This window comes from Lepeophtheirus salmonis, chromosome 13 (assembly GCF_016086655.4).
Source record: "Lepeophtheirus salmonis chromosome 13, UVic_Lsal_1.4, whole genome shotgun sequence".
NCBI classification, from domain to species: domain Eukaryota; kingdom Metazoa; phylum Arthropoda; class Copepoda; order Siphonostomatoida; family Caligidae; genus Lepeophtheirus; species Lepeophtheirus salmonis.
This window is the reverse complement of record NC_052143.2, coordinates 14,885,288-14,900,990: the sequence shown is the minus strand read 5'-3', so window position 1 is coordinate 14,900,990 and position 15,703 is coordinate 14,885,288. Positions and strand designations below refer to the sequence as shown.

Sequence of the window (15,703 nt, the reverse complement as noted above, 5' to 3'; positions counted from 1 at the left end):
TCATAATAATCTGTGTACAATTACGCAAATTTTGATGCTTCTTATGTTTGCATAGCTCAAAAGAATACCTTAATGGCAAACCCTAATGAGTAAACCTTCCCAGGTAACTCAGAAAAAATATTTTGGTTCAGCTATTTTTTAAAGGAGCTGTTGTTGACTGAACGGAAATAGCCTGCTTTAAGTACATGTTTGATCAGGAAAGTTACCTAGTGTCTGACCCTAATTGAGCTTCATTAATAAAATTGATGGTTATTATTTATTGATATTCAGTTCATATTAAACATTTTTGGGTGTTCTATAATTTGTTAATTATTTAAAATTGAGTTCAATATCTTTTAAGACGTAATATTTTTACGAAAAGCGTACAAACGATAAAAACATTGGTACCAGGGATTTGAAAAACTTTGTAAGAAATATTCATTTCATGTTTTCAAGTCCTAATTATGAATTCACATACAGTTAATACAAAAACCATTACATACAAATTAAATTCGTCACTTTTTGCTCAGATTACCCCCTTCCAAAAAAAGAAAAATGCTGAAGAGGTATTTAGTGCCTATTTACTTAAATGAAAGGTATCTGATACAGACCCATTACCAAATATTCTCTAATTAATAGAACAAAATTTTATGCGGTCATACTAACAATATTATAAAAGATCTGTCCTTAAATGAATTGAATATGTAAACATTCGCCTATTACGACTACGAATACAAAGAAAAAATTGAACACTGGCGGCAAAGATGATAATGTCATTAAAAAAAATCAATATTTTTTTCTCACAGATTCATGAATGATTCCCAAGGGACCAAAATTTAATGGATTTTGAACATTTTACTTTTTAACTTCAATAAATGCTATTTTGCAATTTATAGTTATGGCTCTTAAACGTTTTTAAGCCTGAGCCTCCCATTCTGGATGCTGACCGCATTTGCAAACCCAGCAGGAAGTCAAATGGATCATATACATAAAAATTTTAGTTATAGTCTTGAGGTCATATAAACAAAACACTAAATTGGCGTTGGGTTATGAGCCCACTACATGCCCTGCTGGTATATTGTACAACCTGTGGAAAGAAAAAGTAAATAGAGTCTCGAATAAGGGTTCCATTGCCAATTACAATGATTTGACGGTAGGTTATAATTTATAAACCAACTCTGGGCCATACTGACATATTGCACAACTTCTGTGCTGATGAAATACATACATATACATTACACAAAGAGACAATTAATTATTAATTAAATTTTATACTCTTTAAGAAAAGTTTTGTGTTATTAGACCATTGGGGCATTTGGCACGAACCATCAGCATCAATAATAGAATTGATATTTTTTGTCTTCGTAATCTTAAGTCATTAGTTTTTGTCAGAGTTTCGTCAGTGTCATGATATTATCTTTGTCATACATCGTCATAGTTTTGTCGTAGTTATCTTTTATTTCGTCTTGTCTAGTCTTCGTAAAAATTTCGTCTTCGTCATGACTGTTGTCAGATATTCGTCTATGTCTCGTCGTCGTCATGGGGAAAAGCTTCGTTGACGAAATGATTTCATCTCGTTAGGCTTGACGAAGTTAACACTGCTTAGACATCATATTCCCAAATAAAATTGCCCAAAATAAAATCAATCATTCATTTTTTTATGAAAGACTTAATTTATTTTATGGAAATGTCTCATTTTACATAAATATACATATAGAAGGCGAAAAATGGAGTCAATCCGCAAATCAATAGCAATTCAACTTATAATTTTTTTTAGAATTAGGACAATTTTTGGAAGTACTTTATCGTTTTTTTGATATATTTGCAAACAAAACATAGTTTTTGGCAAACATATTAAATTTTTTTTGATACAATTTGATTAAAAAATCGACAAGAGCTGTGGTTTCCAAGAATACTTTTAATCATGAAACAAAACAAAGTTTTAGAGTAATTTCGACCATGTTCACCTAAAAAAAAAAAATCCATAACTGAATTCTACTCGCTGCAATTATTATTTACACAAATTTATCTTTTTCATCTAATGATCCAAGTCTTGATTTGAGATAATCAATTGCAGAATTTGCAACTCCTCCACGAACAGAGAAAAAATCGCTTAACATGGGTTATTGATGGTAAGAAAATCAATCCAAACTCCTAATTTGTTTGTATAAGGCAGGGCTAGTATTATGCCACAGAGTTGAAAGTCCTAATAATGTTGTTGAGTATCTTCGTCTGCTCACACTCACAGATAATAAATGGAGTAGTTCAATAATGAATCCAAGATGATTGACGATATGTGATCCTTGCTCATTAAAAGAGTCTTCCAAAAGTTTAATTGCATAATTTATACTTGATGCCGGTTCGGCTTTACCTGATCTAGACTTCAGATAAGCCCAAATGTAGTCAACTTCAGATAAACGACTCAAGATATTTGAGGAACAAATATGGCTCACTTCAATGTTACATAAAGGGTTACATTGGTGAAAATCTTATAAGAAAAATGGTTTTCCACTTTCAAGCCATATAAGATGGTAAGAACAAGGTTTTCTTTAAATAGAGCAAAATAAATCTTGTATTCTTCATTCGATCTTACATGAATGCCTTCCGAAAAACATGATATATCCAGCTTCTCCTTAATATAATTCATATTTGTGATAATGTCTTCTTTTCAAAATTGGTAAATTCGATCATTAAAACGACTTTTATCTCATTCAAATCTATAAAAAAAATATTAATAGCAATCATAATTGTGAAGTTTCGGAAATTTCAACGAATCATAGTAAGTAGTATATTACTATTTGTCTTTCCAAAAACTTGGAACATCGGGAAATATTGTTGGGATAGGATCTGCAATGAGTCTTTTTCTTTGGATAGGTCCAAATCTTTGGTTATGAAAAGTTCTATAACTGTTCTTTCACTTATAAAATCTTTCTCCGAAAAATGCCTACTACAAATTCTTGAATTATAGTTTGGCTCCTAATTTTGCATTCTAATTGCTTTAATCCAATGCTTTAGAAGCTCAGGATCTTTAGAACATTTATGAAGATAATGACTTTTTGAATCCTAAAGTTTCTTTTTCTCTGACTTGGGGAAACCAGTCTTGCAGCCGGGACAACAGCTAATCATTTTATCTGAAATAAGAAAATATGATTTATAAATATGTCGTATACTGGATTATACTAATTATTTTTGTTACATTTCCTTTTAGACTCACTTACGAGTTCGAGACGATCGGTTACACCTTCCAAGTGTACACACTTCAAAACAACATACATAAGTAAAATCTTGTTCATAATTTTTCTTTTGCACACTGGTATAAATATAAAAAAGGCTGAAATGAATCATCCATATTCATTTCAGTGTTCCCTGCTCTATGTATTTTTTCCTTATGGACACACCTCCTACTTAAAACTTTAGCTGTCTTGTCCCTTGAGGTTATAGCTTATATGTTCTAGTAGCATTGGCTATATCATGGTTACATAATATATTAAACATGCATCCGCATAGGTATAATTTATACCTATGCGGATGCATAGGCAAATTGTTCCTTTCTTTGAATATTTTGTAAGAATATTCTACATAAAATTACTTTAAAAAATCGGTAACAAGGCTTCCTGTAATACTTTAAGGAACTTTCCATTGCCCTTTCTAAAACCCACGTAACATAGTTACTAATATTCTGATTAATTGATATCCCAAATTAATGATATTGCAATTCTTATATACACTTTTGTACTAGGCCCATGACAGTAAAAAATATCATATAAATTAAATATGTACAGCAAAATAAGATATATTCTCTCGTTCTTTAGTAGTAACAAGTATAGACTTTAAATAAATGGTAACATAAATAGAACATTTAAGTATATATAGCTCCATAATTAATTTGAAAAAAATGAGATTTGTACGCATAATCTATATGTTATAAAATATTAAAAACGAAAAATGACACAAAGATTTAGAAAAAAAAAAGAAGGTATTTTGAAAAGTACATATTGACTAGTTGCATTTACATTATTGTAACTTAGAAATAAGAAAATAAATTATTAGATTGTATTAAAAAATCAAAGAAAAAATTGTGCGTAGTGTTAATTCAAAATATGTTAATAAAACTTTTTCTGAAAGAATGATAAAATATGCAATTATGGAATAAAACCAAATTGGCAGCGAGAGGTCATGCAAAGAGGCTTAATTTACAATATCAAATCCGTCCATTTTTTATTTTTTTTCATTTTTCATAAGTGAAGCTCATTGACTAAAATATCTTTAAATCATCATGATATCAGAAGAAATATGTAAAAGTATTTAAGATAAAGTATTAAATGGATCAATATTCTGAACTATTGAGTGAACTATTTTCTTATCCTCGATAGAGCTTGTGTCCGCATCATCCTCTTCATTCAATATACGAATAAAACATTTCTCAAGATCCTTGAATCGGTGTAAATGTTCTGAGAAATTGGAGTGTTTTAACACCAAATCACACATTTTCACGTAGTTTGTCCGTCGCGGATCTTCGCTACACAAATCAGTGAGCTGCCGAACAATGATATCGATGAGAACATAGATATCATTGGTATAGAACAAACGGTGACAATGAGAGGACTGATACATGTCTAAAATGACTTTTCGAGTTGCATGAACTCTTGTTTTATTTGAGTTATGGAAAATAGCTGAAGGATCTTCTTCTCGATTCAGAAGTAATAAAATTTTTTTCGGTATATACCTGAATCAAAAATATTCATAGTTAGGAATTTTAATAATTTTTGATAAATACTAATAACTACCTTAGCGACTCTTTGTTTGGATAAAACCTCCATTAGGATATTCCTGGAAGATGCTTCCTTCGAAAATTGAAGATTGTAGCTTAGAAGTAAACCCACAAATACATCTGACATTTCCTTTTCGTGCTCAAAACTTTCCGGTGATTCAATTTGTTCCAGTACGAATTGAACAAATTCCGTTCCCAATTGATCGAAATATTGAACAGGCATTGCCTCTCCTGTTGAAAATATAACAGTCAAAAGTAAAGCAGCATGTCGAAGACGAACAATATCTCCAAGATTTTGAAACATATCCTGTGCTAGCTCCAATGGAAGAACAGAATTTAATGCTATGGAAATAATCACCTCATCCAAGGAGCACATGGTTATAAAAATCTCCATCATACATTTTTTTAGACTCCATCTCGTTTCCATTTGAAAATATTCGATAAGACTTTGAATGTAAAAGTATTTATAGCGACTCAAAACAGAAATAGTGATGCCGGGCTCGCATTTCATCAAGAGATCATACAAGTTATCCAATAGCTTTCCAATGTTGGACTCATCCTCATGAAGCATCCAATTTCTCTGCTGATCATCCTCTTTACACTCAGTCAACTTTTGAAGAAGCAGTTCCATTTCCTTTGCATCGGGACTGGTGTAGTTAGGGATGGTTGCAGGGTCCATGGGCCCCAAATAAAGACTCTCCAGAGTGGAAAGCAAATGTTTTATATTGGGCTCCTTTTGTACTAAGTAGCGAAAGACGGAGATGGACACATCTCTGGCTCCATCATAAGAAAGATCCGAGCCCGTTCTCACGATATCTACTATTTCCCTTGCCATCCTTGGCATCAGTACATCCTCTGGAGGTTGAGGGGCAGGGCGCTTCTTTTTACACTCAGTCGAGGCTTTCCCATCAGACAAGAGTGTCATGACCAAGTCTTTGTGGGGAATGGACTCAAGGGATTCAAGCCCCTTCTGGAATTGGGCCAGAGTGGAGAGCCTCACCTTCTCAGGCACGCAACAGACGTAGTTTTTCGGAACATAGCCAATGGTTCCCGAGGAGTGAATCACATAAATCCAGTTCATATCCTTTTCCTTGGGCGTGAGCTTCTCCTCCAACTCTAAAACGATGTCGCCGCCTTCAAAGGAAATGGAACTTTCATGTGTCTTCTTAAAGGGGTAAAGGGCTTTCAGAATACGCGCTTTCGTCATTATGCTCCTAAGCCTTCAAGTAGATGCTGTTACATGGATACAAGGGAGGTCAAACCAGGCCAGATCGGACTAAGGAGAAGAATGAAGATCCCTTCAACCTTCAGAGTGCAGGTTCTGTCTGCCCTTTGAGCTGTGCCTAACTCCTCAGTCCTCGCTTCTTCCTTACAAATCTCCCTTGATCATCAAAAAAGGGAGCTGAGGCCTAAGATGAGAGAGAGCTAGAGAGAGAAAGAGAAAGAATGGACTAAATAATATAAGATGTTGAATACAGAATGAGAGACGAGATTGAGCGTGAACTTGGGAGAGTTCTGTTTTTTTTTTTAAAAGCTATATGTGACCCAACAACACAAAAACAAGCTAGAATTATTTTTCTCAAAATTGATACATCTCTTGTATTCCTTTACGAATATTTGTCAATTTCTATCAACACATTATTTTTATTAATTCTATGGGTCCGCCGAAAATTGCACTTAGAGTAGCCAAATGTATCGTCACAGTAAAAGAATGAGAAATTGATACATTTAATTTCTTAGGATTATCAAAACGTTGAAAGATATGTAGCATCAACAATAAAGGAATCCCAATAAAAACATATGACCAAGAGAAAAGGCACAAACATTTAATTGTATCAAATCAATCAAGATCAAAATAGGATAAAAAATAACAAAAGTCTGGTTTTATGAATAAATTTACAGAGTATTCAAAGACTTAAAGCCTATTTGTATCTTCTTGTTCTTGAAATTTAATAATATAAATTTTCTTATGGCTTAATTGTAATAAGATTTTTTTTTTCCAATTTGATATCATTTTGAAGTAATTCCGGTACACTGGAACTTTGATCAGATAGAAGAGGGTAACGGTTTTTGTTGGTACAGAAACAAAAATTTAGAGGGTCATTACTAACACCTAAACACATCTCGCAATTCATGATAATTTTTAATTTGTCAACTTTACAAAATAGCGAACACTTATTCTATTGGACAGTATATATTTATGAAGTAAAAATAAATCGGAATTTTTTTCTTTTCTTGATTTTAATTCAAGATTGTTTTTATGTTGACTCATCACGTATATATGTATATATTTTTTATAGAGCGAGCGAGAGTTTTCAAATATTCTAAGAGAGCTCGCTGGTAATTGCTGTATTTTGTTTAGGTAAAATTCCATAATATTTTTTTTTGCAAGAGCGCGCGAGCGACTACGTACGTAATAAAAAGAATCGATCCTCTGCATCAAATCAACGAATAACTGTGATCACTGAACCTCCAAGAAACTCATACTCACCATTACATAGTCAACTCATCATCATTGCTCATTACTATCCATGCTTGATGCTCATCTGCAGGTGGGACAATGCCCTTCCTCCTCCTCTTCTCCTCACTTTTACTCCTTTTCCTATTCCTCTATCTCTTCCGATTCTATCATGAACGATGGGGACTGCCTCCAGGACCTTTTTCGCTTCCACTCGTAGGTTCCCTCCCTTTTCTCTCTTCTCAAGGAAGCCCAGGCATTTTGGACTTTGCTCTTGGGGAGAAATTTGGTTCCATCTACACTGTGGATGTAATTTGGAGTAAAATTGTTGTACTTAATGATTTTGCAATGGCAAAGGTAAGTTTTAATGAGATAATATTTTTGAAGAATGTGACACCTTTTTTTAAATTTTGATCTAGGATCTTTTTAACCGTGAAGATGTGAGTGGGAGGTATCAAGGGCAGTGGCACAGGTTCACTAAAGGCTATGATGGAATTGCGTACGGGATTATTAATAATGAAGGCCCCATGTGGCAATCTCAAAGACGATTTGCTCTCACGAATTTGAAGAATCTAGGTTTTGGAAAAAAAAGTTTGGAAAGTGTCATTTACAACGAAGTTCATCATTTGTTTGAAGTCATTGGTAAATGTGTTATCTAAAGGTGTTTATGCTGTGTACTAATGTCTTATCGTATATTTGTTTTTAGACGAAATGATAGATGGTTGCTCCGATGTTTTGATACATGATATTTTTCATGTTCCTATAATCAATGTTCTCTGGTCCATTATTGCCTCGCATCGATTTGAATACTCGCAAGCACGCGAAATTGTTGAAAAGTTGGGATTGGACTTAAAAAAGGGGATTCATATCAACATATTTATCTCTATTTTTGCAAATTACGTACCTCTCAATGAATCTGATGAAGCAATGCTCTATATGAAGAGATTTATTTCAAAAAATATTGATGAACATAAAAATAATTTAGAAGTGAATGCACCCAAGGATTTCATTGATTTCTATTTAATTGAAATGCTCAAATCCCAAGATCCTTACTTTAGTAAGAAACAGCTCATAGTTATGTTGTTTGACTTTTTTCTTGCCGGATCCGAAACAACGAGCACAACGCTCCTATGGATCATTCTCCTCATGTGTTTGCATAATGATATTCAATTAAAATGCTACCAGGAAATCTCCCAGAATATAGGAAATAATTTCCCACGTGAAGAAGATATGAAGATGTTACCCTTTACATTGGCGACGATTTCGGAAGTTCAAAGATATGCAAATATAGCACCGGCATCTCTTGTGCACAAGGTTCTACAAACAATACGCGTAGGAAAATATCTTATTCCAAAAGGAACATCCGTTATTGCTAATTACCATAAATTCCACATGGATCCTAAAGTCTTCCCACATCCTCATGAATTCAATCCCTATCGCTTTTATAAAGTTCCCAAGCCGGAGCAATTTGTTCCTTATGGATTTGGAAAGAGGATTTGTATGGGGAAAAGTCTTGCTAAAAAGCAACTTTTCTACTTCTTTGTAATGATTGTTCAAAATTACATCATTCGTGTACCCAAAGATAATCCAAGGCCTGATCCCAAGAAATGTACAATGGGAATCACTTCTGTACCTGACCCATTTTATGTCAATATTCAAAAAAGAGTCGTTTAAGTGGTTCATAATATGATTATGAACATTTTATTTATTCAGTCGTGTTAGGACAAATTCATGGAGACAAATTGAGTCTTTGTGCTATTCAAAAAATATTTGCCTCTGTTGATATGATGAATATTTTACTTATTATATAATCCATTCATTTCCCTAATATTTTTCTTGTTCTAGAGAAGAAATGAATGTTCTTCGGATACGACGTAAAGTTCATTGATTCGTCCATTGCCAAACTTATTCAATATTATAATTATTAATTTCAACTCATCTTAAAGATATAAAATATACTCAATAGTTTTAGTTTTTTTTTTTAAAGAAGTATTATTTATGCAATCATTTACTTAGATTTTTCTCATTGCTAAGTATTTTCCTGTGATCCCTTATTAATATTATTATAATCAAACTTTTAATTGTTTACTTCAGAACTCATGTAATGTTTTTTTCTTTTAAAAAGACCTATGAGAATAAAATCATACATGTTCTATCTAAAATAATACTTAGTTTGGGTTTTTTATTTATTTATTGTTGCAGAGGTCAAGAAATAAAATTGCCATTTTGAGAGTCTCAAATAAGTATGTAGTCTCAACCTTTCCCTTGGGCCAACCGGATAAAAGTTCTACAGATATAAAGCATATATTTTTAATCATTAAAAATATATTTGAGTTTTCCACGTGAATTCTTTTTTACCATTTAGGCTCCGCACCGTATTGGCTTCATGTGGTCACTACTGAGTATTTGAGATATGTATAACTGCCTTCCTGGTCAATTGGGCTGAGAATATCCAATCTAATTATCGTTATTCCAGATATCTTCAAATATAGAACACCTTAAAATGTCTCACAATTAATAATAAATTGATCTCTAAATAGTAAGTAATATTTAATAGTTGGCAACAAGAAAAATACAGAAGACTGGCTACTTCATGTCTTTCAAATATTTCCTTTCCCCTTTGACAGTTGAGGTTGCGATTGAATAAAAATCTCAACATGCTTGTAGCTTTGATTATGGATTACTAGAGAAGTAGTCCTTGCTTTGTCTACTCAAGAAAAGGGTATAATGATGACAAGACATGAATTACTACATATATGGATGAGAGGAAATTTTAAGTCAACGAAACCTCATAAGCTCATCTTTTTCTATTAATAATAAGGAAGATTAACTACCTAAACTCTTTAGTTGTCTTTCATAAAAACATTGATGAATGATATAAATAAATAGTTGTATTTTAATTTTTAAACAGTGACCTACAAGAATGGAATATTTTTGATTTAAAAAAAGTAATGTAAATACTATTACATTAATATAAATATAACCAAGCCCGTCACAATGATAGGTAGGAACACATAGAATAAATTTCGCCCTAAGACTGAGATCTGGCAATGCGTATAAGTATCTGCGTAAATATTCTAAACAAATTATTATATCATTATGAATACAACTTATTTGATTTAAACAGTTATACATTACAAATAATAAAAAAAAAAAAAAAAAAAAAAAAACCTCACCCATCTATTTGTTGTAATATTTTTCAAACGAAACGTTAGTTAATTCTCAAAAGAAAATTCTATGTTCCCTTCATTTAAAAAACAAAGACTTTTGTACTAAATATATATGCTCTGACAAACCTATAAAACACATTTTGTTGGAGGATGATTTATTTACGTAATTAAGCTCTACACCGGAAAAAAACATTAAAAATTGTCCTTTATATCTTAACTGAAAGAAACACTGTATTTGAACAGCGTTCCAAAAGCTATTTAGTTTTGACTTGAAGCTCAATTTTTGTTCAACACTAAAAACTATGTGGATATAATACAATTTAAATGAATATTAATTATGTCTTGTTTTATATGATAATACTAAAAATCGAAAAATAAAAAAATCTTTATTATACAATAACTACAGAACACAACCAACAAAAAGTTTCAAATAAATATTTTAGCTTATGAAAATTGTATTATCTAATTGAAAGTATAAAAGAGAATCAGAAGCTATAAAGCACATTTATGAATTCCATAAATTTAAATAACGTTACACTATCATTTTAAATAGATATTTTACTTATTATAAATTGTTAAGAAATTTTTACAGGATCTCGAATCATTGGACTATTTTGATCTTATCAGTTAATTAAAAATTGAAAAATTGCACGAAATACAAGATTTTGTTAATAACAGAACAATTGAAGCAAGTATTTCTGTTTCCAAATAATTGTCGATGTTCTTCTATTATGATATCAGAGTATTTTGTGTTTTTAATCTTCCTCTCATAAAAGCTCTTCCACTAGGACGGAGATGTCCTCCACCAAACTAAAGGAAATACCTATACTGTTTCGGAGCAAAATTAAACATCTTCAATCCCACATGACGACAATAAAGTAGATACGTATCCGCCTTGTGATTTGGGGAAGAAGCAAGTACTCTTGAAGACTTGCTGCAGTTCATAACATACTTTTTTATAATTTTTAGGAGCCACAAACTTGTAATTAATGACATTATTAGAAGTCTAAAGCATCAAAACAATAATAAACAATAACCTTGAGTAACTATATAAAAGGGTGAGCTTTAGAGGTTTCGTAGGTAGTGATCATATATATAGTATAATAGTTTATGCTGAAGAGAATATATTCCTCTACATGCAGTACATTAGTCGTCATAGCTTTTTCTTTTTCGTTTTTCTAAGTTATATCATATTACATAATCATAGCACGTTGTTAACCTTATTGTATCATGCAACCTTTTTCTCCGAAAACAAACAAAAAAAGGGACCAAAATCATCTACTGGTTAGTCACATCAGTCAATCATACCAAGTGCTATATACGTACTCCCTAACTATCACCGTCATATTACTTCTTTACCATTTTTAAACTGAATTATATATATTTCGTAATATTAAAATCTACATAGTATACTATTCGATACTGTATTATAATATTGCTTACTAATATTCTATTAAAAGCATAGCTATAAATTTGTATTTATATGATAACCAAAATTTCTTCATGTAAATAATAAAAAGACCTAATAAATGGATGCACAACCTTTTTGGCAAAGTTGATAATATTGTAGAGAAAACGCGTGTATGGAGAAGGGGGGGAAAAATACAAATGATATCATTGTTTAAAATACTGATGTGATTATCATCTGCCTGGTTTATTCTGATTTTTGAGGGTATAACGAAAGTATTTATTAGCAAAATGTTAAATGAAGACATACTACGTATAGTTGACTTAGACGTTTTTTATCCGTTACATTAGATTTTATAACGTCACACTCCATGAAATTGTAATTCATTATGAACCATATTCAGAATAATAACTAATGAAACGACAAAGTAGAGTATTTCAAAATATATTTGAAGTTGCAAGTTTAAAAAAGAAGGCTTTAAATATATATAATCTACATAATAAAAAATATACCATCATACATTTATGTTAAATATACAAAATTAAACAATTGGAATCATATAACTAATAACAATAAATTATATATACAGAATGTTGAAATAATAGATTGATCCAAATAATATTTTCTTGTTCTGACATCGGAATCCAGTTCAATATGTCATAACTTTAGATTGCAAAACACGAGCGAGACGTGGAGTTTAATCAAAAAGATAATCGCCCCTCTTCTTCATGTGGAAGTTGCTATATACAATTGTGCACAGGATAGATATATCTCTACAGATGAGATCTAACTAATTATTAATAATAAAGTAAATGTCAAAATCATAAAACTAGACAATAAATATACTAATAAAAAAAATATAAGAAATAAATCCATCTTAAAGATTTAGAGCAAAAGCTAATTATGTAGTAATGTCCGGCGATATTACTCCTTATTAAGAGTATCAAAAGATATTTCCCCCGTTATTTATGCTTATATAACAAGATACTATTATCATGAAGGATATACACAATTGCTAATTATAATGCTACACCCAATGTAACTACCCCCCGTTGTTGTGATCATTTAAGCAGTTGTTTTGGCTTTTATGAGTTTTCTGAACACCATTTCTTAGAGTCTATCAACCATAGCTAAACTTTAAGTGATAAGAATTGTAATATTTATTGACTATGTAATATTGGAAAACTTAATTAACATACCCAAGAAACTAGTCTCAGACAAACTAGTTGCGAACCATCCAAAGCTACTACCCCCGTTGTTGTGACCGTCATAATTCTTCAAATGTTTAGCTAAAATAGAATCATATTTTATAGTTAGATTTAAAAAAAATTGAATACTTACAGTTAGATGTTACAAAATTCAGAGTTCCATTTCGAAATTAGTAAATATTTTATACTTTTTACTGATAACTTGATCGTCATTTGGTGTGGATGACTCAAAATATTTTTATATGTATTTCTATAAATGACATCAGTACCAACATCCTCCATTAATTTAATGATGGCTCCTCGGGAAGGGATAGGCTTATCCGTATATTTCTCCATAAATTTTTTGAACATAGATGATTAGCAATGGATAAGGTTATATTACATGCATCTCTTTGTGAGGTCAGAGTTAAAGTCTGATATTCATCATTAACTTGATTTTTTTAGATGAATATCCATGCTCTTGATATGAAATGAGGATATTGAGTGGCGTGTAATTCTAGACAGGGGACTAAAGGCACATTTATATTTACAAATCCGACAAGTCATCTGTTTCTCATCCGGTAAGTATTTTCCAAATTCTTGGGCTCCATTTTCAGAAATCCAGACAGAAGGCAACATTATTTTAGGCATTTTATTCAGTTCTCTATCAACTATCACCATCTAATATTATATTAATATTGAATAATAAAGGCGGGAATGATAATGTTCTTGGTTGATAGAAGAAGATATATATTATTTAATCAATGATGCCATAAGTATTTCTTCTCTTCCCCTCGCACCCTTTTCTATTCTTACCAAAATTATCACCCTAACCTATTGGTTAAAAAGGAGAAAAATAGTAAATCGTCTTTCAGCTGTAGATTAAAACATAAATACTAAAATACTAATTGGATTTTTGGAGGAATCAACAATAATTGGTATTCGATTAAATCCATGTCAAATCAACAAGGGCTGTGAACCAAGGTTCTCCGATTTTCTTCATTTTCAGATATATGCGAGGGAACTATGCACAGATAACAGAGCCAAATTTTTAATTCATTTGCATGAACGGGTTTTTTGGGAACTATGATGAGAATTGCCAAGCTTTCTATACTCAATGGAGAGATCAACTTTTTTGATGTACCATGCTTTATTATGAAGCTAATTTAATCTTTAGAAGAACTAAGAACTAATTCCTTCATATTTAGAAGATAATCTAGATATTTGAATCAGCTGAAACAAGATTTAAATAAATCTAGTGTTATCTTTTTGGGTGATTTTGCTGAAAATTATTAGTTTGTGGTTCAAGATGAGGTCCAGAGTTTTCATTGGAACAACCTCATGTCTAGGCTCCATCCAGTTGTAATTTACTACCGAAATGAAAATCTCACTTGTCGTACACCGTCATCTGTGATGACAACAAGTATGATGTGCATTTTGTGTACAAAGTTTTAGATATCATCATCAATGATCTAAAGACAAAAATTCCGTTGAGTATGATTCATTTCTTCACAAATGGTTGTACTGGACAGTACAAAAATAGAAAAATACTTTTTAATCTCTGCCAAATTGAACATAAATTTGGTTTGAAAGCTCACTGGAACTTTTTTGCGACATTTCACGGGAAATCTCTATGTGACGGCATAGGTGGGACTGTGAAACTACTCACTGCAGCAGAAAGTTTAACTAGACCATACAACAACCAGATTTTGACAGCAAAGAATATGTTTAAGTTTTGTGAAAGTCATATACCTAATGTGATATTTAAGCTTGTTCATCAGAAGGAAATTAACCAACTCTGCACTCTTTATGCTGATCAGTATGCAAACATTGAAGATTCCATATAAATAATTCCATGTAAAATATAATTACTCGGCATCATTTATTCCTTGAAATAGATATTTTAATATATGTATATCTTATAACAAGCTCTCAAATTAGTGCATGACAAGTACATAATTTAGGTCTTAACATCAATCTTGAATTATCCAATAACTACACATTTATCCTTCATAATATTTTCCAGACAGTTACTTTTGGCTTTAAAGATACAAATTTCATAAAAAAACTGATTTTTTTTGTGGGTGTTTTGAGATAATGACCACAAAAGGGGGGTGCAATCAATTAATCTAAAATCCGTAATTATCGATCACTTCCTTTCCTTCATAGAGGTAATAATGTAGTTAGCGAAATCTGCATCTAAAACCGATGAGACATGTTTATTTTTATTTCTTTATGACTTTTCCTTGACACAATAATGTCACTTTTAGTTTTCGGCGTACAATGTAGTCAGACCATAATATTGGGGCATGGGCCTTAACAAAAACGTCAATATCTATAGAACCGTTCATGCAAATGAACTAAAAATTTGGCTCAGTTATCAACACATAGTTCCCTAGGATATATCTGAAAATGAAGAAAATCGGAGAACTTTATTTCAAAAAGTTGAAAAAACTTGGTGATTTGATATGGATTTACCCATTCCTGTTCTTTTGGAAAAAGAACAGTTAATTATAGAATAACTTATTACCTTGTTTATTTATCAAAAAGAATACTTTATGAAATAGCCATAATGTATCAAGCGAGAGAAGTGAATCGACAGCTGACAACAAAATACATAGGGTATTTTTGCATTAGTGAAATAACGCCGTGATAGAGAGACTATGTACATAATACACAATATGCTAGTTATTAGGGCATTCTCAGTCTTTATTTATTCGGTCTAGTCCA

General features: G+C 31.5%; 2 protein-coding genes across 2 annotated transcripts; one reads left to right on the top strand and one right to left on the bottom strand.

Moving 5' to 3' along the window:
• Positions 1-3,747: 3,747 nt before the first annotated feature.
• On the bottom strand, positions 3,748-6,939 carry LOC121127502 (NCK-interacting protein with SH3 domain). The gene is made up of 2 exons (XM_040722888.2): positions 4,767-6,939; positions 3,748-4,705 (listed from the first exon to the last, which is right to left on the bottom strand). Exons 1-2 carry the CDS (start codon positions 5,955-5,957, stop codon positions 4,640-4,642), a joined length of 1,257 nt encoding a protein of 418 aa, XP_040578822.1. The 5' UTR covers positions 5,958-6,939; the 3' UTR covers positions 3,748-4,639.
• On the top strand, positions 6,878-9,370 carry LOC121127501 (cytochrome P450 18a1). Its single transcript, XM_040722887.2, has 3 exons — positions 6,878-7,565; positions 7,628-7,850; positions 7,915-9,370. Exons 1-3 carry the CDS (start codon positions 7,311-7,313, stop codon positions 8,880-8,882), a joined length of 1,446 nt encoding a protein of 481 aa, XP_040578821.1. The 5' UTR covers positions 6,878-7,310; the 3' UTR covers positions 8,883-9,370.
• Positions 9,371-15,703: the final 6,333 nt, after the last annotated feature.

Coding starts and splice junctions, on each gene's coding strand:
- LOC121127502 (XM_040722888.2), bottom strand. CDS start 5,957: ATGACGAAAGCGCGTATTCTGAAAGCCCTTTACCCCTTTAAGAAGACA. Junction 4,706..4,766: donor CCAAACAAAGAGTCGCTAAG/GTAGTTATTAGT, acceptor TTTTTGATTCAG/GTATATACCGAAAAAAATTT.
- LOC121127501 (XM_040722887.2), top strand. CDS start 7,311: ATGCCCTTCCTCCTCCTCTTCTCCTCACTTTTACTCCTTTTCCTATTC. Junction 7,566..7,627: donor ATGATTTTGCAATGGCAAAG/GTAAGTTTTAAT, acceptor ATTTTGATCTAG/GATCTTTTTAACCGTGAAGA. Junction 7,851..7,914: donor TCATTTGTTTGAAGTCATTG/GTAAATGTGTTA, acceptor ATTTGTTTTTAG/ACGAAATGATAGATGGTTGC.